We start from the raw sequence: 25471 nt of genomic DNA on the forward strand, positions 1-25471 counted from the left end.
GAACCCAGGGCCTCGCATGTCTAGGCAAGCGCTCTACTGCTAAGCCAAGGTATTAGTTGAAGCTGGCATAACAGAATTCCATGAACTGAGTTATGGTTTTAGATGGTAAAGGGGAGGGTAAAAGTGTAATTCCTTTGACTTTGATGTTGGCTAGGCAACTTAAACAGCAAACATTTATTCCTCAGAATTCTTATAGCTAGGAAGTATAAGATCAAGGTGCCAGCAAATTTGGTTCTGGGTGGGGATGCTGCTTTTTGGGCTTGCAAATGGTAAATACTGGAGATTATTTCCTGAAACCATGTTGAAACCACTTTGTTTATGCATGGATGAAGAGTGGGCCCCAGGGAATGGGTAAGAAATAGACTGGCTATCTACAGAGCCAGCAAACTGCCATCTGTACCTACCCCTTTGTGTAAAGTGTTGAGTGGAAAAATCATTAGGGCTAGAAATTTGGAAACATTTTGCTGAGTAATCGTTTTCATTCAGAAATGTCAGGTGTAGGGAGAAAACCCACAGTTTTTTTAAAGCACAGTATGGAGCCATATGGGTATTAACTTGAGTTCTTCAACCCTGATGAACTTGGTTACTTCTAGAACTAGAAATTAGTATTAAAGAGTGTTAGAGTATATGTTTAGAAACAGTATAATGAGCTCCATTTCCTGTTAAACAGTCCAGAACTTTCAATCTATTTATCTCTGATAAGATATTATGATGTTAAAAATTATACAGCATATTATATAAAAAAGAAAACTCTCTATTTAAAGTCATTACAAAAGTATTCTGAAATAATTTATGCTATGTAATTCATTCTGTATCAATTGTAAGACAATATTGTATTTGTTGTCTCTAGAATTTGCCTGAATTGTTGTGACTTTGTTGCTTCAAAAGTAGGAAAGTGGCCTATCTTCTTTTTTTTTTCTCTATTCTGTCTTACCCCTTCTGGGATCCAGAGAAGGGGTTTGTGGCAAATATTTGGAGATTCAGAGGTGATGGAAGCACATTCTGATAATAGATCCATACCTGAGTTATGGTTTTAGATGGTTAAGGGGAGGATAAAAGTATAATTCCTTTGACTTTGAAGTTGGTTAGGCAACTTAAATTGAACAACTTAATGTGCTTTTTAAGACCTAGCAAGTTTCTCAAGTCCTCCTCCTCTTGCCCTTCCATACCTTTTTCATTAAGAAATAGAGTAAGGGTTTTGTTTTATGAGCTATGGTTGGGTTCTTGGCTCTTTGCTTCAAGCATCTGGTAGCATGGACTGGCATTGTAGTTTCCCTCCTTATTCTGCATCACAAATTCCAGCAGTCTGCTCAAGCATTGGAGACCTTCCTCATTCCTCTTGAAAGGGCAGATCAACACTGAGACAAGGCCTGACTTTTAGATGTATGTGGAACATGCAGAGGAGTGATCCTGGGAAGTCACCTTTCCTCATAAAGTCTTTCTTAGCTCGCTCTCTCCTAGGAATTCAGCAGTAGACTGCATCCTTTATTCTAACTTGAGAGTCTTTTATGTGCCAGTTGCTATGCTATAGACCTCAGTTGTAAAGGTAAGCAACATGTGGTCCTTATCTTCAGCCAGCTCAGTTTACTACCACACTTTTAATCACTTTGGAGAAGATGCTGTTTGAAGGTTTGTTCAGTAACATAAACCTTGGTCAGGATGGAAGATAACTGGTTTTCAATTTAAAGAAAATGAATAATGGGCTAGGGGAAAAGGGGAGACCTGCCCAAGAAGACATTAAAAATAGATGGGAAAGACAAAAAGCCACTTTTTGTTAAAATGAATTTGTTCATTTAAAAAAATTTTAAGGAGAAATGTATTCATTTGATTAATAAAATTGTTAAACGTGTATTATGAAAGTTTCCTTGCTCTCCATCTAATTCTTATATAAAGGTTTCTTTATTTAAACATAAACTAATCTCAACAATTTTATTTACTTACACATTCCCATTTTTACATGATAATCGCATACTCCGTTCACTACTCTCTATGTCCCTTTTTTATTATTTAATGTAGTATGGAGATATTTCCCATGTGAGTATATAGAAACTTCCTCATTATTTTCTGCATTCATGTATTATTAGTTATAGATGTACCTTGATTTAACAAGCCTCCTATTGGTCGGCATTGAGATCTTTGCTGCCTATTGGGGGAACCTGGGTAAAGGATCATGTATGTAGATTTAAATAAAAATTTCAGTTAAAAAAACTATTGCTACTAATATTGAATTCACCACAAGATACTATTTGCAGGTAGATCAATTCAAATAACATGTTTTTCTGTGTTAGGACTACAGTGGATTAGCTGAGAGACCAAGAGCTGGCAGTGTAATGTTGGGGAACCCTAGGAGTATATTGGGTTCTAGACCTGCACTTCACTTTGTCAGGTCCCATAAAAATATGAGAGCATGGGCCAGCACATCCAAAGATTTTCTGGGGCAACCCAACTGGGTATCCTCTCATAGTGTCTTTGGTTGGGCACAGGGACATTTGTTTAAGCACCAGTGTGTCAGAACAGTGAGGGTTTGGATGTTAATGATTGGGGAGAAGAACTGGGAAAGGGCCCCTCAAGATGAGCATTGGATCTGTCCCAGTCATGCCCAGCATGTTTCCTGTTGTCACCTGTATTTTGCTGTACCTTGTGCTATAGCATTGGCTCTAGTATGAGATAGAGCATAGTGTGGCATAGTGGATCCTTAAGACCCTACTAGGGATTCTCTAAGGCCAAAACTCTTATTTTTTTTTTAAGATTTTTTTAAAGATGGATACATTATCTTTATTTCTATGTGGTGCTGAGGATCGAATCCAGTGCCTCACATGTATGAGGCAAGCACTCTATCACTGAGCTATAACCCCAGCCCCACAAAACTCTTTGTAACAATACTTAGACATTATTTGCAAATCACTCTTTCTCGTATTGAAGTCACTGGAGTTTTCCAGAGGCTTTTTGATATGAAATAGCAGATTAAATGCAGAAGCTGGTAGGATAATCCAGCTATTTTCTATTAAGGCAGTCATTAAAAAAATAACATAAACCAATGCTATTCTTCTTGGTTTTTTGTTTTGGAAAATACAGATATTTCCCTCAAAATATAGAATTCATGTTACCATGTCATAGTGTTATCATTTTAAAATTATTTAATTTTAAGAACTTTTGCAGTTTTAATTAAAAAAAATTTTTAATTGTAGTTGGACACAATACCTTTATTTTATTTATTTTTATGTGGTGCTAAGGATCGAACCCAGTACCTTACCTGTGCTAGGAAAGCACTGTACCACTGAGCCACAACATCAGCCCTCAGTTTTAATTTTTAATAGGTTAATAGCAATAGACAAAACCCACATAAGCAAAAGCTCTTTGGGGCTCTCAGTAATTTTTTGAGGATGTAAAGGGGTTCTGATATCAAGAAATTTGCGAACTGTTGCCTTGACAGAAAGCACTTGGCAAAAAGTTCATAGGCTTAACTTCTGGTCAAGGCTTTGCTTTATGACTAAGTCACTTAATCTCTTTATTTGGTTTCTTCTTATAACCTTTTCTGCACTCCTTAAGGAAAAGAGAATGCTCTGCTTTCTCTTCAGATTGTATAAATCTTTTGCCTTTTACTAAAGAAAAGATATATATATGAAAGGCTAATTTGAAAATGTGGTGCTCTATGCTAAAATCAGGGGAGTTTAATAGTTATGTAACTAAACTTATGTGGAAGGAAGATGTGAAGAATGAGAGTTTAGATCATGTTAGCAGATAGTCTACTTGTTAAATTTTTTCATTTTAGCATCTCCTTCTAGCAGTTTCTGTATACATTTTATTCTCAGTTTTTCAGGCAGCCATTTTAATTATTGTAAGAAAGTAAATACATCTTCCAGCATTTTCAGTCAAGCAGGGATTTCTATTTATAATACCTGAAGTAGTGTGATACAAAGTCAGGACTTCTGAAAGAAACACATTACTAGATAGATGGCTTTGGGAAAGTTTGTCAACCTCTCTGTTTTTTGGCTTCCTCATCTGTAAAATGAAGCTAATAGTGCCTTATTTTCCAGAGAATTGTGAGTGGGAAAGACAATGCACAGGAAGCATTTGGAAAAAGTGGTTAGTACATGATAGACACTACATAAATGATAGTTGCAATGATTGTCATTAGCATTTTAAAAAAGATCCAAGATTAAATTTGTCTCTTACTGTCATCACTGAATTTATTACACAGTTTATTCACAAATATATTACCAAAAACTTCCATTTCATTTTATTCTTTTTTTGTCTTTTGAAGGGCTATTGAGTGGCCAGACTTCCCCAACAAATACCAAATTGGAGAAACTGGATTCTCAGCAGGTGTTGCAGCTGTGCCTCCGATATCAGGATCACCTGCACCAGTGTGCAGAAGCTGTTGCTTTTGATCAGAATGCTTTGGTTAAACGAATCAAAGAGGTAATGTGCTGTGGGAAAATAGCATTGATGACTCATTATCGTGAATCCCTGTAACCCTGGAATGCTTTGCTACTGGGCACAATAGCCAGTGATCCTGGCTTTATGGGAAGTAGTTATTTTCCCTCAAAGGCTTGGCATTTGTCCCCATTGCTTTGAGGAGGTGGTCTTTCGTAGCAGTAAATGTGATGGTGACAAGTGGTCCATAAGCTAGACTAACCTGGAGTTTGAATTCTGGTTCACTGCTAATTTGGTTGGAAGTTAAGTTTAAGTTCTCTGTGTCTCAATTTCTTTATGATAAATTGGGCTAATAGTAATAACCTAACTCGAGTTAAGTGACAGTGAAATTACTAGGTGTTAGCTGTTATTAATATGTGTAAAGTCCTGCCATGCTAATTTGTTCTGGCTAACATTATGTCTTTGAATTGACTGTAGCTGTTTATTATATATAATTTATATTTTGCTTCCCTATAAGTTATCATTTCTTTGAAAATAGAAACCTTGACATCTCCCTCAATTATATTTTTCACTGTTAGCATATGAAAAGCTCAGTTATTATTCTTGATTATATGGAAATGATTATGCCTACTTAATACTTTTTTATTATTAAGTTATTTATTTATTCTAATTTATTATATATGATGGCAGAATGCAATTCATTTCATTTTATACATATAGAGCACAATTTTTCAAGTCTCTGGTTGAATACAAAGTATTTTCACACTATTCTTGTCTTCATACATGTATTCAGGGTAATGATGTCTAACTCATTCCACCATCTTTCCTACCCTCATGCCCCCTCCTTCCCCTTTGGCCCTATCTAAAGTTCCTCCATTCCTCCCATGCCCCCGCAATCCCCATTGCCATTATGAGCATCCTCATATCAAAGAAAACATTCAGCCTGTTTTGGGGGGATTGGCTTACTTCACTTACCATTATATTCTCCATCTCCATCCATTTACCTGCAAATGCCAGGGTTTTATTCTCTTTTAATGCTGAATAATATTCCATTGTGTATATATACCAGTTTCCCTATCCATTTATCTACTGAAGGGCATCTGAGTTGGTTCCACAATTTAGCTATGGTGAATTGTGCTGCTAAAAACATTGATATGGCTGTGTCCCTGTAGTATGTTGTTTTTAAGTCCTTTGGGTATAGTACAAGGAATAGAATAGCTGGGTCCAATGGTGGTTCCATTCCAAGTTTCCCAAGGAATCTCCATACTGCTTTACAGATTGGCTGTACCAATTTGCAGTTTTATCAGCAATGTATGAGTGTGCCTTTTCCCCACATCCTCGTCAACAGTTGTTTGTATTCTTGATAGCTGCCATTCTGACTCCAGTGAGACAAAATCTTAGAGTAGTTTTTATTGGCATTTCTCTAATTGCTAGAGATGTTGAACATTTTCTCATATTTGTTGACTGATTATATAGCCTCTTCTGAGAAGTAGACTGTTCAATTCCTTGGCCCATTTATCGATTGTTTTATTTGTTTTTTTGGTATTAAGGTTTTGAGTGCTTTATAGACCCTAGAGATTAGTGCTCTATCTGATGTGCTTGTGGTAAAGATTTGCTTCTGTTCTGTAGGCTCTCTGTTCACCTCACTGATTGTTTCTTTTGCTGAGAAGAAGCTTTTTAGTTTAAATCATTCCCATTTATTGATTCTTGTTTTAATTCTTGCACTATAGGAATCTTATTAAGGAAGTTGGGGCCTAACCCCACATGATGGAGATTTGGGCCTACTTTTTCTTCCATTAGGCACAAGGTCTCTGGTTTAATTCCTAGGTCCTTGATCTACTTTGAGTTGAGTTTTGTGCATGGTGAGAGATAGAGGTTTAATTTCATTTTTTTAAAAAAATATTTTTTAGTTGTAGTTGGGCACAATATCTTTATTTTATTTGTTTATTTTTATGTGGTGCTGAGGATTGAACCCAGCACCTTGTACACACCAGGCGAGCACTCTATCACTGAGCCACGACCCCAGCCCTTAATTTCATTTTGTTAAATGTGGATTTGCAGTTTTCCCAACACCATTTGTTGAAGAGGCTATCTTTTCTCCAATGTACGTTTTTGGTGCCTTTGTCTAAAATGAGATAACTGTAGTAATTTGGGTTAGACTCTGTGTCCTCTATTCTGTATAGGTCTACAGGTCTATTTTGGTGCCAATACCATGCAGCAAAAATTGATCACTTCAACAAAGATAAGAATACAAATATAGGCGACCATTGATCATACCAACAAAGCGATAAGATAGCAAATACAGTTAGCAAGAGATTACTTTAAGAAAGAGAAAGAGATTCTGAAAACAAACAAAACCCAGAAATCCTTGAAATGAAAGAAACAATAAGCCAAATAAAAAAACTCAATAGAACGCATTGCCAACAGACTAGATCACTTGGAAGACCTCCGACAATGAAGACAAAATATACAATCTTGAAAATAAAGTTGACCTCACAGTGAGATGGTAAGAAACCATAAACAGAATATCCAAGAATTATGGAATACCATCAAAAGACCAAATTTAAGATTTATTGGGATAGAGGAAGGTTCAGAGATTCAAACCAAAAGAATGCACAATCTCTTCAATGAAATAATATTAATACTTCTTTTGTGAGGAAAAACACAATATCATTCAAGTCAAAGTATAATAAACCAAACAACATGATACAAATTTTTTATAATTACAAATAACAGTGTAAGTTATTCTTTATTAGAACTAAAATGTATCATTGATGAAGCCACTGTATGGCAAAGTTCTGGAAGCAACAAGGGATGAGTAAATATATCTTCTAAAGTTTATATCAAGAAGGGATTTATATTCCTGACAACTAGAGGTAGTGTCATATAAAGGAAAGGTCAGGAGCTGTATCTTAGAGAAACTATGTATATGGATGGTATTCCCTGGATTTGTTCAACAAATGGCTTTTGGGTCATTTATACTGGTGAAAGAAGATGGACTTGAAGAAACACAAGAAATGGGCTGAGAATCATGGGATACTTTCCAATTAGTAATAGTGGCAGTGCATCCTTGAATTACAAAGCAGTCATTAGTTATATTAACAGATTTAAATAGGCCAATACCTCCTGTGTTTTAGTACTTAATCTTTTATAAAATGTTGCTTATATGTGCTCTTCTTTCATGGATTAAATACTTTCACTTGAAAAACTATTAAATACAACCTTTTGTATTACTTGGCATTTCTGTATCCTTCTAAATATTATAAATTTATTTTACTATATTATATTCTACAGAGCTCTACTGTAGAATAGACTATGTGTGACTATGTATCAGCAATCACTTGGGGTTTTTTGGTTTGTTTGAAACCGGATCTTTCTCTCTCTCCCTCAGTCAGTCTAGCCTTTGGTCTTTAAATCATTATTTTATTAATTTACCAAATAATACTAATGCTGCCCTTCATTGGGTGGGATTTTTGGGAACCATAGGTCTAGAGCACTGTTTTACAAATTAAATTCTATAAAACTAGTTCTAGAGAGAGAAGGACAATTTTTTTTTGCACACTCTAAACCACCATTCTTTAAGAGAGAATAGTGCATATTTTAAAAATTTTTTATGTGTCTTACAATAAAGGAACTGGCACTTTTCAAACTTATTTTACCTCAGAACTCTTATCTTAAAGGTCATATATGTTAACATCCCATAGAAGTAAAGATTTTTTTAGGACATTGAGAAATGAATGCTCTTGTAGATGTAAGATTTTAACCATTTTTGACCATTGTACTGGAAATTAACTCTGACATTAATCTCAAAAGGAAGTTTTTAGAATAATAAATTGGCTTTTCGATGCTGCTGCTTTTTAAAAGGTCCTCCAATCCAGATCTTGTTTTTCAGTTTAGGACAGTGTAGTATAGAGATTGACTAACTAGCTCAGTGTCAGATGCTGTGTAAAGTATTTAGTGGCTGGTAGCACCTCACAGAGCTCCTCATTATATACCACACTGTCAAGACTTTAGAACAGTGTTCCTTGGCCCTGACCACATGTTAGAATCGACTGCAAATGTTTTTCTCTAATATAGATGATGGAAAATTTTACACACACACTGAAGAAAATGGACTAATATGGTGAAGTTTCTGCATTCATCATTATTCAGTTACTGCATTCATCAGTAAAGCCCACTCACTGGCTGCCACCTCCACAACTAGCCTGTTTTATAGTTTCATTTTATTCATATTTAAGTGTGTAACTTTAAAATTAAGTATACTTTAAAAAAGAAAACAAGTTTGGAGGTAGATACATTTAACCTGATTTATTTATTTATTTATTTATTTATTTATTTATTTTTATTTTTTTAGTTATCGGCAGACACAACATCTTTGTTGGTATGTGGTGCTGAGGATCGAACCCGGGCCGCACGCATGCCAGACGAGCGCGCTACCACTTGAGCCACATCCCCAGCCCCCATTTAACCTGATTTAAACATTATACAATGTATTCATGCCTCAAAACATCACCCTACCCTACTAATATATGTAATTTTCATGTTTTCAAGTATCAATTAAAAACAAATACAGAAAATAAAAGTTTAAAAGTTAAGAAAAAAGCTTTTTAATTAATTTTAAACTTTGAAAAGTCACAAAAGTTTAGAGAATATCTGAATACTCCTCTTGCAGCTTTTCCTAAAGTCAGCATCTTACATAATCTTAGTATAGCAATCAAAACCAGGTAATTAGTATTGGTACAAAACTGTTAACTAAATTTAGACCTTATTTAAATTTCACCAGCTTTTCTACTAACAAAGGACTTCACAATACTGTTATAACTAAATTACTTACTAGTGATTCCTTAAATCATTTAGTATAGCTGAGGTATGTTTCAGAAATACACATGCCAAGGTTTTACTCCAGACTAATAAGATCAAAATCTTTGAAGGGCAGTGAGAGAAGGGAGGGTATTTAAGAAATTGTTCCAGGTGCTTCTAGTATGTATTCAGAATTGCTGGCATTCTGGAACTTTCATCTAAAAATATTAAACTGAGTTTCAGATTGTTTGAATAGGAGCCGTGGTTGTGGCTCAAGTGTAGAGCGCTTACCTAGCACACATGAGGCAGTGGGTTCAATCCTCAGCACCACATAAAAATAAATAAAATAAAGGTATTGTGTTAATCTACAACAAAAAATATTTTTTAAAAATTGTTTGAATAATCAGTAAAAACTGAGCATCCCTAATTCAAAATCTGAAATGCTCCAAAGTCCAAAACTTTTTGAGTGCCAACATGATGCCACAAGTGGAAAATTTGTACCTGACCTCATGACAAGTTGCAGGTGCATTAAAAATAATGTGAATAATTATCTTCAGGCTGTGTACATAAGGTATATATTACACATAAAATGAATTTTTTCTTTAAATGTGGGTGCTATCTCTAATATATCTCATTATGTATATGCAAATATTTCAAAATCTAAAACATTTTTGGTCCCAAGCATTTTGGAAAGGGATATTCAACCTGTAAAATTAAAAATTTAATGATTAAAGAAAAAAAAGGATTTTAAATTTGAATTTATTTTAGATTCAAAGAGAAGTCACAAAAATAATTCAAAAATAGAGAATACCTGAATACTCCCTATGAATACCAAGGATTATTGCAAAACGGAGAACAGTCCTCACAGTACTGAGCAACATCTCAGAAATTTTCTCAGGGCGGAGGATGTAAACATGTTTCAAAGTTTCCATTGGTGATTTAATGTGTCCATTGTGTCTCTGTTGGTAAGTATTGGCAAATTCCTGGAACATGTGTATCTAACTTTGCTCACTATAAAACTAACCGGTTAAAATTAATCACTTCCAAATGAATAAGGCAGAGGATGTCGTTTTGGTCAAACACCAACTCTCTGATATCATTTCAGATGTTTCCTGGAAATTTGTTTAGAAGTGTGAAGAAGTAATAGCGTGTTGTAATATGTGTTGAAAAGTAGGGGAACTTAGTAACCATGGTAAATTATGTATTAGTGGAAATGCAGAACCTGATTCAACTAGAGGTCCATAAAGTTACAGTGCCTGTGATCACTTAAGTTCAGATCAAAGGGAAACATGGCCATAACTATTTCTGATTCAGATAAAAGAAAACCTAAGTTAGCTCAGCTTTCCTTGTGTTAAGTACGGATGATGCTCTTGAATTATGTTAATGTTTACAGCTGTACACTTGAGGGGAGAGAAAGAATGAAAGTAGTTGCTTTCAAAAAGTCTTGTAATATACCTTGATCAATAGTTTCCTCGATGCTATGTGATTACCACCTTCACCCAGCCAGCCAACATTACTGAACAACTATTACAGACCCACTTAGTGGGAGGTCCATTGTGGGTTACAGAGAAACCTGACATTGTCCTTCTCTGAGAGCTTTATCTGGATGCAGGAATGAAGATGCGTACAGCAAAATTATGAAAGATAAGACACCGTCAACAGCGAATGCTTAACTAAAGTTCTATATGAGTTAAAAGATCAGGATTTCCTGGAACAGTTTTAGCTAGGTCTTAGAGAAAACCAGGATTTGGGAAATGAATGGAGAGGAAACGGGGAAGAGGAAACCATTGTTGGTGGGGAACAGCTTAACAGTTGTCTTGGAAGGAAATTAATTTTGGGGCTTCAGGCACAATAAGGAAATTGATTTGACTTTTGGCAAACACACTCAAAGAAATATCTGCATTCAGGACCATACCAAGAATGGTGGAATTGGAAGGACCCTAGAGACTCTCCAGTCCAGCACTCTCATTATTTATGTATAGGAATCAAAGAGTGTTAGAGCAATTTACCAGGGGTCACAAGTGAGTTGTGGCCAAAATTAAAATAAATAAGATCAAGGGGGATTTCTAAGGTTTTAGTTTTTTTTGGTTTCTGTTTTCCAGGTAGCACTATTAAACATGTTTATTGGTCCAGGGGCAAGAGGCAGAAAAGATCAAAGATGAAGGGGAAAATGTCGTGGAGGAGGCAGGAGAGGGTAAGGTTTAGCACCCTGTAGCACCTTATTTTGTGAGCACTAGGCAGATGCAGGCAGGTTTCTGAAGGGAGGATACCTGCTGCAGACCAGTCACACCCTGAAGCTTGGGTATTGTCTGGGAAGAAGTGATGAGCATTAAGAGGCATGAAGGTCTCTGTTTCGATTGGGAAAACTTGTATTGATTTTTGTATTTGTAGATGGTTTGGCATAGTGGTTCTGAATGTGAACTAGAAAGCCCCATTGCTGGAGTTCAAATCCTGGCACTGCCTCTTAACTAGCTGTGTGGCCTTGGACAAGCTATATAATCCTTCTGATCCTCAGTTTCCTCTTTTGCTCAGTGGATAAGAATAGGATCTGCCTCTGAGAAATTTTTTTGAGGGTTAAATGAGTTACTTTGTGTGAAGTGCCTGAGCCTGTGCCTGTCACATAGTAAACACTTCAGCGTCAGCTCTTTTTATTATCTTAAATATAAATAATGTCTAGAGGAGAAAGTCCTGATCTTATTACTGTGAAGTGGCCCAAGTAAAGTTTCTTGATCCCAGGAACAGCCTATATATTGGCCACTTTACAACTCTGCTCATATAACCCAAGTGTGATAAAGAACTGAAAAGAGGTAAGGCAGATACTCTTTAGTTTACTGTGTTTCCCTCAAACTCTGCATGGTTTCTTTCATGCCATAATATGTAATTTGGGGAATTTTTTTGCATTAGGAAATTTTTATTTTATTGGTTCTTCTTAGTTATACAGTAGAATCCATTTTACTAAAATTGTATAAACATAGGCGATATCTTATTCTAATTAGGACCCCATTCATGTGGGTGGGCACAATGGGGTTCACTTAGGTTATTTTATATGCATACATAGGAAAATTATGTTAGATTTATTCCACTCTCCTTTCTATTCTTATCCCACCATGAAATTTTTGTAGTTAATTTAACTGTTCTTCTTTGTAAATAGCAAAATAGGTTCCTTAGGGAACATGGGTCTTGAGAGATATGAAAATGCATGGTAACAAATGATATATCCAGGCTGTGGACATATCAATTCTTATCATTTTGATGGTCTTCTGTGATATCTTATTCTTTCAAGTTAAGGATTTAAGTTGGCAGACAGTCATTCTCAATTTTAGGTTACATCTGTCATTGAAATTTGGGTTGATTGAAAGTCAAGTGAGAAAGAAGCATAGTTCCTTCTCACGCATGTTTTTCCTTGCAGGTGGGAGTCCCAAGGGAAGGGAGATGACAGATATACATCCCTAGGAAGATAAGAGTTTGAGTCACTTAGCATTTCTCTTATCACTGATCTGGATCATGTTTCCATTTAACTGTAGTTGCTGTCAGTGGTTAAATGTACTCATAGACTGGAATACCTTCTTAACTAAGATAAGTAAGCCACAAGGTTTTGTTTTGTTTCAGTTACTGTATGCTTGCTTAACTTTAAGAGTAAATTTATAATCTGATCATGGTAATCCCTTGTGTTTTTAATTCTTAGATGCATTGGTAAGCATACTGCATTAGCATAAACCAATCAGATGTATTGGAGGAGGGTTCTGATGAATGGGTGAGAAAAGGTTTCGTTTGTTAGGAAGATCTGTTATTACACAGAATTATAAAGTGACCCTAAAGTTTCTCTAATTCAGCCCTTTTCATTGCACACACACACACACACAAAGTCAAGGTCCTTAAAGTTTATTTTGGATTCATTCAAGACGTTTCTTTCTTTTAAAAAAAAAATTTTTATTCTTAAGTTTTAGGTGGACACAATATCTTCATTTTACATTTACGTGGTGCTGAGGATCGAACCCAGTGCCTCATGCATGCCAGGTGAGCATTCTACCACTGAGCCACAACCCCAGCCCCTCATCCAAGACATTTCTAATAGTTAATGACTTAAGATGATATAACAAGCCGGGTACAGTGGTGCATGCCTGTAATCCCAGCAGCTCTGGAGGCTGAGACAGGAGGATCATGAGTTCAAAGCCAGCTTCAGCAAAAATGAGGTGCCAGGCAACTCAGTGAGACCCTGTCTCGAAATAAAATACTAAATAGGGCTAGGGGTGTAGCTCAGTGGTTGAGTGTCCCTGAGTTCAATCCTGGCCCCCTCCCCTCAAAAAAAAAAATGATATAACAAGACAAGTCTTCTGAATGCTCTTCCACAGTACTGTACCATAGGTTGAATATCCCCAATTCGACGACCCAAAATCCAAGATTCTCTAAAATTCAAAACTTTTTGAGCATTGACAATCTATTAGTCAAAATAGTTTAAGATTTTGGAACATTTAGGATTTCAAATTATCAGATTAGGGATACTCAAATGGTAAAGTGTATGTAAATATTCCCAAATCCAAAAAAATCTAAAGTCTGAAACACTTCTGGCCCCAAGCATTTCTTTAAGGGGTAGTCAATCTATACTTATGTTCTCCTTCTTTGAATTCTTTGTTTGATTTTCAGTTACTCTTTTTTACCCAGCTCCTTTTTTTCACTAATAGGCATTCAACCAGTGTTTGAAGGAATGCACAAGAGCTGCAGTTTTTGGACCAGTATCCAGGGCTGGGTAGGGATTTGCTTTCTGTTGACAGTACTGTAAGGCAAAGATCTAGCTGAAAACATTTTCCCAGTATTTGACCTGATTTTGTGTACTGTTTCCTCCCAGGGTAGAGATTGATCAAGGTTAAATGGTTTGTCCCCATTGTAGAACAGCTATTGGCCAGATGACACTTATTGTCTGCCTGTCCCTTTGAACTAAATATATTTTTTTGCAGTACTAGGGATGGAATACAGGGTAGACTACCACTAAGCTACATCTCCATCCCTGTTTTTGTTTTAAGACAGGGTATCATTAAGTTGCTGAAGGCCTTGCTAATAAGTTGCTCAGGCTGTCCTTGAACTTGTGATCCTCCTGTCTCAGCCTTCCAAGTTTCTGAAATTATAGGCACATGCCACCAGATCCAGCCTGAATCTCCTTTAAATAACAACATTGGTAATTCCTGTTGCTGCTTTTAAACGTATTCTGGCATTATTTGCTGCTTTCTTGATCTGAAATTATAAAATGAAGCAGAAGTGCTTATTTTAAAACTAAAAGTTTTGTCAATAACATTGAGATATCTGTCTTTTTGCAGAAACAAGACATTTTAAGAAAATTTCTGATCCCTTTCTGTCCTAAAAGTTACTGTGGTATAAATTTCAGGTTGAGATTAGGCAAAATAATTATAACCCTCCCCCATTTTGTCCTTTGGGCAACCTTTGTTTTCAGTAAGAAATATAGCTGGTCCCTGGGGTGGCAGGAAATGTAGATAGATTTGTCTTATTCTGGTTCACCGGGTGGTAAGGTATGCTGTGTAGTTCTTCCTTGGATCTGGTCCCATACTTATTTTATACCAGTGCTATCACGCCAAAAGAAATAAATCCTGGAAGAGAGCCAAGTCTAGTTTATTACTTGCTAATAGGAAAATTCGGCTTGTGTTTTTTGGTAAGCATGAGCAAAGCCCAGTTATTTGACTGCTCTGAGATTTAACTCCATTCACATTCGGGACACTGACATATGAGCCATGTGTGAACAGCTACATTTTACCCTAGTTTACCTCCCCTAAATATGCCCCTGGATAGCTAGCTCTGCCTGCCCTACTAGTACTAGCCACATGTGCCAGACACTGGAACCCTTGTCCTCCCTGTCCCCATTCATTTCTAGTCTGCCTGAGTGAGCAGTGTTGGAGGTCCTCTCTTGTGAAGAACCTCAGAGTGCCTGTAGTTATAAACCAGCAGGTTGGCAGTATTTAGGGCACCTGGGATATAAAATGGTACTAGGACTGGGAAAAGATATTCCCTGTCCTATAAGTCTTTAGTGAAAAAATAATAAGGAAGTTTAGATATTGCTTCTGCTATAAATTGGATCTTGAGTGTCCCCTCACTTGTTTAGTGTTTCCCTTTCATGTTCTGGCTATCAAGTTAATGGTTTTACCTTGCCACAGGCACCTGCCATAATGTGTTACCTCACAATAGGCCCAGACAATTGTGGGCTGGAACCCTCAAAATTGTGAGCCAAAATAAACTTTTACTTTTTATAAGTCAATTATCTTATTTTGTTATAATATTAGAAAGCTAACACAGTTGCAATACCTAGAACAGTGTCTGGAAACAATAAATATTTGTTAAATGAGCAACTTAATAGATTATTCAGTTACTTTATTTTATTAACTAGTAAGCTTTCTCATTTTGTTAGAGAAAATAAAGATCTTGAGGGTTGCAGTAGGCAGAGTAGACTAAACTGCGGCTGTAAATAGATTCAGAGATGTGTAATGGATCAAATGCAATAGAAGTTTGTTCCTTGCTCATGTTCAAGGTAGATGTTTCTAGTTAGTGGGTAACTCTCATCCATTGAGTTCAGAAATTCATATTCCTCCCATATTATAGCTCTGTCATCTCCAAGGACCACATTACTGATAGCATTCAATTGGCAGAAAAGAGTGGAATAGCATGGATGAGAGTGTCTTGTGAAGTGAACCTGTAAGTGCTGAATATCACTTTGGCCAAAGTTCAATTATGTAACCACAGCTAAACCCAGAAGCTGGAAAATGTACATGTGTCCCCATGGTTATACTAAATTTTGAGCAACATTTTGGACATCTGTGTCATCTTTGAACTAAAATGCACCTGTAGCCCAACTTTGAGATTTAGAAGGGCTTTGCAAAGTTCCATGGTAAATTTTACTTGGTTTAAGTTTTCTTGCCAATGAAAACCAAGGAACATTAAGAAGATTATGTTTTCAACTACAAGTGAACAAAACCAGGACTTAACACTATATACTTAATATGATTTCTTTTTTTTTTTAAAGAGAGAGAGAGAGAGAGAGAGAGAGAGAGAGAGAATTTTTTAATATTTATTTTTTAGTTTTCGGCGGACACAACATCTTTGTTTGTATGTGGTGCTGAGGATCGAACCCAGGCCGCACGCACGCCAGGCAAGCGTGCTACCGCTTGAGCCACATCCCCAGCCCTTAATATGATTTCAACTGTTAGATATTCTTAAAAGATTCATAAGGAAACATGACAGCTAATTAATTGTGGTTACACTTCAGTGATGATATAATCAGTGATATTTCTTTTAGCCTGCTGCTTTCTATTTTTCTGTATTTTACGAAATCTCTATCTTGAACCTGTTTTACTTTTTTTTTCCAACTTGGAATATTGTTGTTTTTTTCTCACAATGTAAGAGCCTTATTTTGTATTTTTGTATGCATACTTATGATTTACTGAGATAGAATTTGCTTCTCAGAACTTTATATATATATGTGTGCCTTCACGTGTTCCTTTCATTTGTTAAAGTCAGCTGGATGTCAGCCTGTGTTGTTGGTATCAAGGAGTAATCACTAAAGAAAACAGAATCCATCCTTCATAGATCTTATATTCCAGTGGGGAAACAGGTAAAGAAGCAAAATAGCATGTAAGATGGTGGTAAGTGCTAAGAATGAAAAAATAAAGTGAGAAAAGGAATGTGAAATGTCAGTGGGATAGAAATTATAGATACAGTGGTCTGGGAAGGCCTTCTTAGAAAGGAATTTTTAACATAAAGACCTATGGCTAGAGGCTGGGGTTGTGGCTCAGTGGTAGAGTGCTTTCCTAGAACATGTGAGGCCCTGGGTTCGATTCTCAGCACCACATAAAAATAAATTCTTTTTAAAAAAAGGTATTGTGCCCAACTACAACAACAACAACATATATAATTTTTTTTAAAGACCTCAGTAGGCTAGTACAGAGCTAGTCAAGAAACTCCTTATGACTGTTAACCTGTGACAATCACATACCCAAGATCATATTTATTATCAATCTGCTCATATTCATCTGGATAACTAAAATCTTATTTACTTGTTTCTGTTGTTAGCTGGAGGACACATACAGATCTATACTCCTTAAAAACAACTCATAATTTTTTCAGACTCCTGCAGGCTGTGTCCTCAAAGCTTGAGGCAATGCAATAGTTAACTTTCTTCTGCCTAGTCTAATAAACTACACACTAATATTTTGTAAGACTTTAGTCGACATCTTGTCAAAACTCCATAGTTACCCTTCTATATATGAGTAGAGAGAGCTTATCATTTGTCTCAGGTCAGATCAAGTCATTACTGGAAATTGCCCATGACAGCCACACTGCAGCCCAGAGCAAAGGAAATAACAAATGTGAAAGTACTCTGCAGGACTCTAAGGAACTATATAGAAAAAAGGTGTTTTTTTTTTTTTTTGAGTAAAAATCATTTATTTCAAACTCAGCAAGACTGATAAGGGATCGCAAAATGTTATTTGTGTGAAGTCTGAGTATTAGTGGCACAATTAAAATGCAGTTTCAGTAATACTTTCTTCCCATATCCCAAAATAACTCAGTCTCTGAACTCTAGATCTTGACTACAGTCTTTCATCCAAGGAAAGCTCTCCTAAGGAAGACTGAGGAGTGAGATTTTTGCCCTCAATTTTTTATTTTTACTTTTCCTGATCTTCTGCCTTTCGGTATCATTTTTGAACCCTTTATGAGGTAGGGGTTGGGGTATAATTTGCCTGATTTTCACATTTCATTTGGGGAATTAATTAAAGGTTTTAAGGTTTCTTTTCTTATGTTGGCATATTGCCAAGAGTAAGAAGGCATGAGGAAGTTGGGCAAGTCATAAAATAATTATTGGAACAAAGTAAGGCAGTTCAGATTCCTGAGTTTCTGATATCTCATCTCTTAATTCTCTTGAAGATCTGAATATTTTTTTTCCTTTACTGAGATGTTTAGATACATTATTTGAACAAAAGAACCAGTTACTTCAAAATGTCCAGTATGTGGTAATAGATGCCACTCAGACTGCGTGTAGTGGAAACATTGGCAACAGTCTGCTCATTGTTTATCCTGTGCAACAGGAAATGGAAAGTAAAAGGAGCTGGAGAAGGCTATATCATACAGAAGGAAGTAGACATGTGCACACAATTTTGATTGGTAGCTTTCTAATTGCAGATCTAGGTTCACCTGAGCAGGTTCCTATTCCTAATAGACATGGAGATGTTTGGTTTGATTTTATCTTATCATTTGACTTTTTTTTTTAAAGATCTTTTTTTTAAAAAATATCTATCTTTTTAGTTTTAGGTGGACACAATATCTTTATTTTATTTTTATATGGTGTTGAGGATCGAACCCGTGCCTCGCGCATGCCAGGTAGGCGCGCTACCACTTGAGCCACATCCCCAGCGCTCATTTGACTTTTGATGTCGATTTATCATAGATTTTTATTTTCCTTGTGGCCAGAAATGGTTTCTTGAAATACTTCATTTTAGATTCCAGTTTTCACATGTGGTTATAATTCATTGAGTGAGATAGAACTATGAAAAAAGGAAATGTCACTAGCAGACTTCAGTGGCTTCAGACAGTTGACAGTAACGTGAGGTGGTGGCTCTTGAAATCAGGAGATCTGAAGTCTAGTCCTAACTCTCTCAGGACCAACTGTGTAAATTTAGGCAAATTGCTTAGTTACTCTGGAGCAGGCTTCATCTGTCAAAACAGGAGGTAGGATTCAAAGATCTCTCAAGACCCTTGCAGCTCTAAAATTTTTTGTTCTAACAAAATTTGTTCTAAATGGTAGGGTGAAGGATTATAAATTGTATACGTGAAGTGTCAGAATATAAAAAGTACAAACAGACTTTGTTGGTGAAAATGTTTTTCAAGCTTATCTGCTAACAAATAATTTATTTACTTTGGTGTATTCCTAGTTTTTGTTTTCTAAAGGTCCATACTACATCTGGTGATTTGTTACTTTTGTTACTAAAAATATAAAGGTTGATGGTTCACTTTCCACTCCACCTGAAAACATTAAAACTTGCCATATGAATTCATTGTTAAGGTTTTTTTTTTTTTTTTTTTAAGAGACAAGGTCTCACTGATTGTTTAATGCCTTCCTTAGGCTGACTTTGAATTCTTGATCCTCCTGCCACTCAGCCTCCCATGCTGCTGGGATTACAGGCATTTGCTACTGCGCCCAGCTCTGTTAAGGATTTGAAAAGGTATTAAATGCTTTTGCTCAACAGGGTATGTGTTTAATTTAAGTGAATTGGCATTTGAATTAATTAGCTCTGTAGAAAACACAGGCAGGGGTCTGGTGGAAAAGCATGGCTTTGAGTTTTATCTTCATTGCCAATAGTAGCTATGTGGTACAAACCTCATCTTTAGTAGGCTATTCAGAACTCTTGTCTTCAAAACTATTGTGTCCATCCCCTTCTTCCTGAATGAGTGAGCAAATTATTAAACACTGACATCAGAATTCTTGAGCATATGTGAATGAGCAGTGTTTGGCAACTGCCTCTGTTTGAAATGCTGCTCTGTGTTGGTTGTGATCTGAAGCATCTCCTTTTTTCCATGGAGTGCTCACCATTCAAACATGATAGATTTGGTAAAATGCTAGTTAGGTTGAGTCTTGCTTGCCTCCACTTGGTCACGTTTGTATGGAGCCAAAGGTAGTTTTGTTTCACTCTTTTTCCTCCTTTTTTTTTTTTTTTTAATGGTTTTTAGTCGATGTTCATGAAGAGGGTGAGTACTTGGAACTCTGCTGCCAATGAAAGGAAATCCTAAGGAAGTACATCTCTTTACAGACCTGTGCCTTACTGTCCTTTGGGCCCTCTGCTGGAAAAGGGGAATCAAGTCTCAAATAATTGCCTTTTTAATTGTATCCTCTAGTATTATATATTTAGGACCGTACTGTGAGTGTAAAACCTCTTGTACCTGCTTTATGATATGCAGTACTGACCGTGCTTTATCAGAGCTGTTTTTAATGATGTTACTCTAGAATGTTTTCTTTTCAGGTGATGATTGAGAAGCTAAAAAAAAAAAAAAAAATGGTGCCAGGTATCCCAACAGTGACAGAATTTTACTGTTTTCCTGGGTTTTGTTTTGTTTTTATTTTTATTTTTTTTACCTCCACCCCCCCTTTTAATGGAGTATGCTACATGTCTCTATAATTTTGTTTAGATGACTGCAGAACTTGGAAAAGCTGTTGATGCTATTGATGCATGACATACTGCTATTGTTGGTCTTTTAATATAAATACACACACACACACACATATATATATATATATAATTTAAATTTTTGGACACTTTAGCTGTGCTGTCAACTTTGGAAAAATTATCCCAGTTTACCATGTTGATTTGTCATTGTACAGAAATTAACAACCATATTGGTCTAGAAACGTTAAACTTAATTTTTTTCATTTGTACAGGGGTAATACACTATATTAAATATGTAACGTCTTGTCTGTGTGGGTTTGATTACAGAAACTAATAAAGTATTCTATAAATGATGAAAAAAATCTGTTGTGTTCAGGAATAAGATCACTTCAAAATGTCTAGTATGTGGTAATTAATGCCATTCAGCCTGTGGTGTAATTAATGAAAACATCTGCCTGTTGTCATTGTACAAGAGAAAGGCATCGAGAAAAGATTCCTATAGAGATCTCACAAATCCATCCTCTGTGGGGATGATGATCTGGAGGAGGGTCAGAAAGCCAGAAAACACATAGTGACTCTGAAAGGCTCTGAAAGGCTATAGCCTAGTAGCCTTTATAGTCTGTCTGTGTCTCCATTAGAGGTCATATGATGAAGGTACCATGAGGTTAGATGGAGTGTGGGATAGAATGTGCCCAACTTTGGTGGCAGGGGAAATCCTGTTTTCTGAAGTAGAGATAGCTGATGGATGAAAGCTGGAGTAATTAAATATGTGTGCTGTGTTTGTAGAGTGAACAGAAAATCTTGAAAAAGTTCTTTCTAATCAGAAACATAAAATGGTAACCATGTAAAAGAATGGATATGTTAATTAACTATAATAATCCTATTACTACATATATAGATCAAAACACCATGTACACCTTAAATATATGCAATTTTAAGAAGAATGTGGCTAGAATGAAGTCAGTTTAAGAACAAGCAAGGACAGTTTCAGGAGATTGCTGAGAAGTGATGTGTCATGCTTCCTTTTGCAGTTGATGCATGGTATTGTGAATGTGAAGATTCAGGATTGAATGAAAACAACCTTTTACCTTGGGCTATTCCTCTAGTAGACTCAGCTACCACCTTCCTTTATAGTTAAAAATGTTCTACTTGCCTTCATCATTTTGTTTGACAGCCACTTATACAGTGTATTTCATTCAGTGCCCAATAGGTTTCATCATCTTTGTGAACTCTGATCACTTGAAAGTGACCATCTGGGGTCCAGTGCCAGGACAGGTTCTGAGGCCAAGTCAGATTTAAGGAACAACTATGATACTGCTACTTATGTGTTTGTAGATATGGAAGAAGGAAATAAAGACACTTGAGTATGTTTGTTTATTTCTTTTTAAATTGAGGCATAATTCTCATAATTCACTCTTTTATAGTGTGTAGTTCAGTGGTTTTTAGTGTAATAGAAAGGTTGTGCATGTAATACCACTAATATCAAAAGCTGTTCATCACCCCCAAAACAAGCCTTGTGCACATTAGCATTCACTCCCTATACCTCCATTTCCCTAACTCTTGTTTTTTTAATTTTTTTTTTAGTTGTAGATGGACACAATACCATTATTTTATTATTTTATTTATTTATGTGGTGCTGAGGATTGAACCCAGTGCCCCACACATGCAAGGCAAGCACGCTACCACTAAGCTACAACCCCAGCCCCATTTCCCTAACTCTTGGCAACTAACAATACTTTCTTTCTCTACAGATTTGCCTATCTTGAGCCTTTATATAAATGGAATAATATGATCTCTGGACTTTTGTGTTTGGTTCCTTTCTTTTAGCATAATGTTTTCAAGGTTCATCTATGTTGTAGCTTATATCAGTATCTCATTCCTTTTTGCAGCTTAATAATAATCCATTGTATCCATCTACATTTTGTTCATCAGTTGATGGACATTTGTGTTATTTCTGTTTTTGCCTGTTATGAATAATGCTGCTGTAAACATTTGTGTACAAGTTTTTGTGTGAATATGTTTTTGTTTTCTTGGGTATTAACCTGGAAGTGAGATTGCTGGCTAATAGTAACTGTTTAACTTTTTGAGAAACTTCCGAACTGCTCTGCAAAGTGGCTATACCATTTGACATGCTTCCAAGCAGAACATAAGAATTTCAGTTACTCTGCATCCTAACATTTGTTTGCCTTTCTATTTTAGCCTTCCTAATGGGTGTGAAGTTGTGTCTTTGTGGTTTTGATGTTCATTTCTCAAATGACTAGTGATGTTGAAATCTTTTCTGTGCTTTTTGGCTATTTGTGTATCTTCTTTGGAGTAATGACTTAAGCTATAATTGCAACTTCAGCTTTTGCCCTCAGGGCAGTATTAATTTGTATAGTTATGCTAACTGCTTTATGATTAGAGAATTGGTATTTCTGAGTTTCATGAGAAAGGTAGATATGGAAGCGTTTAAACTTTAAAGCAGTGCTCCTTTAATTGTGGTCATATAATTTGGAATTTCATTTTTTAAAAAATATTTATTTTTTAGTTGTAGTTGGACACAATACCTTTATTTTACTTATTTATTTTTTACATGGTGCTGAGGATCAAACCCAGGGCCTCACACATGCTAGGCGAGCGTACTACCACTGAGCCACAACTCCAGCCCTAGTTTGGGAATTTCTTAGTTTATTTTAGTACCTTGAAAAATAAATCTTCAAACATATTTGGCCATTCAGTGGAATTTGTTATAGTATAGCCTTACATTGTTACAGCTCTGTTTTGTGTTCAAATCATTCTTGTGTATATCATTTATAGTCTTTTTTTTTAAACCTTTATTTATTTATTTATTTTTATGTGGTGCTGAGGATCAAAGGGGCCTTGCATGTACTAGGCAAGCTCTACTGCTGAGCCACAACCCCAGTCCCTCATTTGTAGTCTTAATAACACTACTGTGAGAAAGCATAAACAGGTGTTATTATCCCCATTTGTAAAAAGTAGAAGCTGAGACTCAGTTTGTAATTTGTCTAAGGTCACACAATTATTAGATTTAAAATTAAATCACAAGATGTCTACCTTTTTATGGTAATAAATTATTAATCATGTCAAGGATTTTGGGGGAAGGGTGAGCCTACATTGCCAAAAATCAGTAATAAGCCTGTCTCCAACTAGACATTTGATCCTGGCCAAGTCCCACCGATCCTTTATTGACCTCAGAAATCATTATTTGGATGGCTGTACTATAGAATGAATTGTAATTCTTCCATTTAATACCTTTAGCCTGGAACATGCCAAAAGCAAAATTATTTATCACTGTGTGTTTACTATATTTTGAGCACAAGACAAAGCTTGGAACCATAAAAAGAAAACAAGCAGCCCTTGGTTAGTTGGCCTTGGCCCTTCATGGCTACCTTTCCCCAACTCTGTATTTCTAAATTGATCTCCTTGGAAAACAGAAATTTTAAATGTAGAATGAATGAAGAGAAAGTGAGCTATTAATTTCAACCAAGTAAAAATTGACCTTGAGGCTTAAGGTAACCAAAAGACATTATATTAAAAGTTGAACATTACTTTCTTTTTTATTTTAAGGGTACCGAAGAGGAGCAACTTTTTAAAAAAATATATATTTTAGTTGTTGATGGACATTTATTTATATGTGGTGCTGAGAATCGAACCCAGTGCCTTATACATGCTAGGCAAGTGTTCTACCACTGAGTCACAACCCCAGCCCCAGATGAGCAGATTTTTAAATACAGTCTTGGACTGATTTAACCCATAAACAATCTTTTTAAGTGTTCTACCACTGAGCCACATCTGTAGCACTGTTCTAAAATTTTATTTTATGTTTTTTGAGACAAGGTCTCAGTATGGTACAGCGGCTGGCCTTGAACTCCTGGGCTCAAGTGGTCCTCCTACATCATCCTCCAAAGTAGCTGGGACTATAGGCACATATCATCACCCCATCTGGCTTATCCTTTCTATTTAACTTTAGTATTGTAGGGGTATACTTTAAAAAAAAAAAGTCTATTGATAAAAAAGATGTGAATTTTATGAACTTTGGAACATAGTTACCGATTCCCTTTTGAGCTATGATATTTACTTTTATTTTTACCATCTGGTATATCTATAACTTACAGTTTCATATGTGTAATAAGAATTGTAATGCATTCCACTGTCACATATAAATTAAAAATTAATTTAAAAAAATAAATAATTTTTTAAAATAAAAATAAAAAATTAAGGGGCTTGGGGTGTAGTTCAGAGATAAAGAGCCCATGGGTTCAATCCCCAGTACCCATAAACAAACAAAAAGTTTCCTACTAGGACAGTTGATGAAATTAAAATATGAATTTGCATTAGACAATAGTACGATATAAATGTTAAATTTCATGATTGTGATAACTGTATTATATTTATACAAGACGTGTCTATCTTTTAAACTGGTATAATGCTTAAGGCTTGCAACTAGTTCTCAAATGTATTAGCACATAAATGAATGACTGAATGAATAAATAAGCATATGTATTTGTTAGAGAGAGAGAAGAGACAAGAGAGAGATTAAACAAATGAGACCCAATATTAACAATTGGTAAATCTAAATTTCAGTTAGACAAGAGTAATAAGTTCAGCTCTATTATACAAACATGTTGATTATAGTTAATAATAAAGTTTTGTAAGGTCTGGAAAATTGCTGAGAGTAGATTTTAAATGTTTTATTACACACAAAAATGTAATAAATATGTGAAGTAATGGAAAAAAAACAGTTTTAGAATTTAGAAAATGTGTGATATCTTTATGAAGCTTTTACTGTTATGTTGCATGTCTTTTCAAACTTAAAATTATGAGCCCTTCTGATATGAGTCACTATCTTGAAAAGTTGACCTTTCTTTGAAAACAAAATGATATCAAGCACAGTACCATCCTCCATAGCGTGACCCATTTGCCCCAAATCAGCATCACACCTACTCTAATCACTTTTATCAGAACATTTTATGTAACAAAAGTTACATTTTAAAAAGTTTTAAAAAAAAAGCAGTGTCCTCTTGTTGGAGAAGATATTTGTTAAAATTTGTTTACTTTAAAATACTTTTAAAAAATTATATGCACTCATGTATACTTTTTATTTTACATGATTTTGGGTAGAACCAAATGGTGATTAT

The 25471-nt window shown here is 35.6% G+C and overlaps 1 protein-coding gene across 2 annotated transcripts in view; it reads left to right on the top strand.

Annotated features, from left to right (window-relative positions):
• Positions 1-25471, top strand: part of Borcs5 (BLOC-1 related complex subunit 5) — a 121134-nt gene that overhangs the window by 65712 nt on the left and 29951 nt on the right. For both annotated transcript variants that reach the window (XM_048787204.1, XM_048787205.1), the window contains exon 3: positions 4265-4422. In XM_048787204.1, the coding sequence (XP_048643161.1) occupies positions 4265-4422 (158 nt within the window). The remainder of the gene's footprint in view (positions 1-4264; positions 4423-25471) is intronic.

The sequence above is a fragment of the Marmota marmota genome, unplaced genomic scaffold (assembly GCF_001458135.2).
Source record: "Marmota marmota marmota unplaced genomic scaffold, marMar, whole genome shotgun sequence".
NCBI classification, from domain to species: Eukaryota; Metazoa; Chordata; class Mammalia; order Rodentia; family Sciuridae; genus Marmota; species Marmota marmota.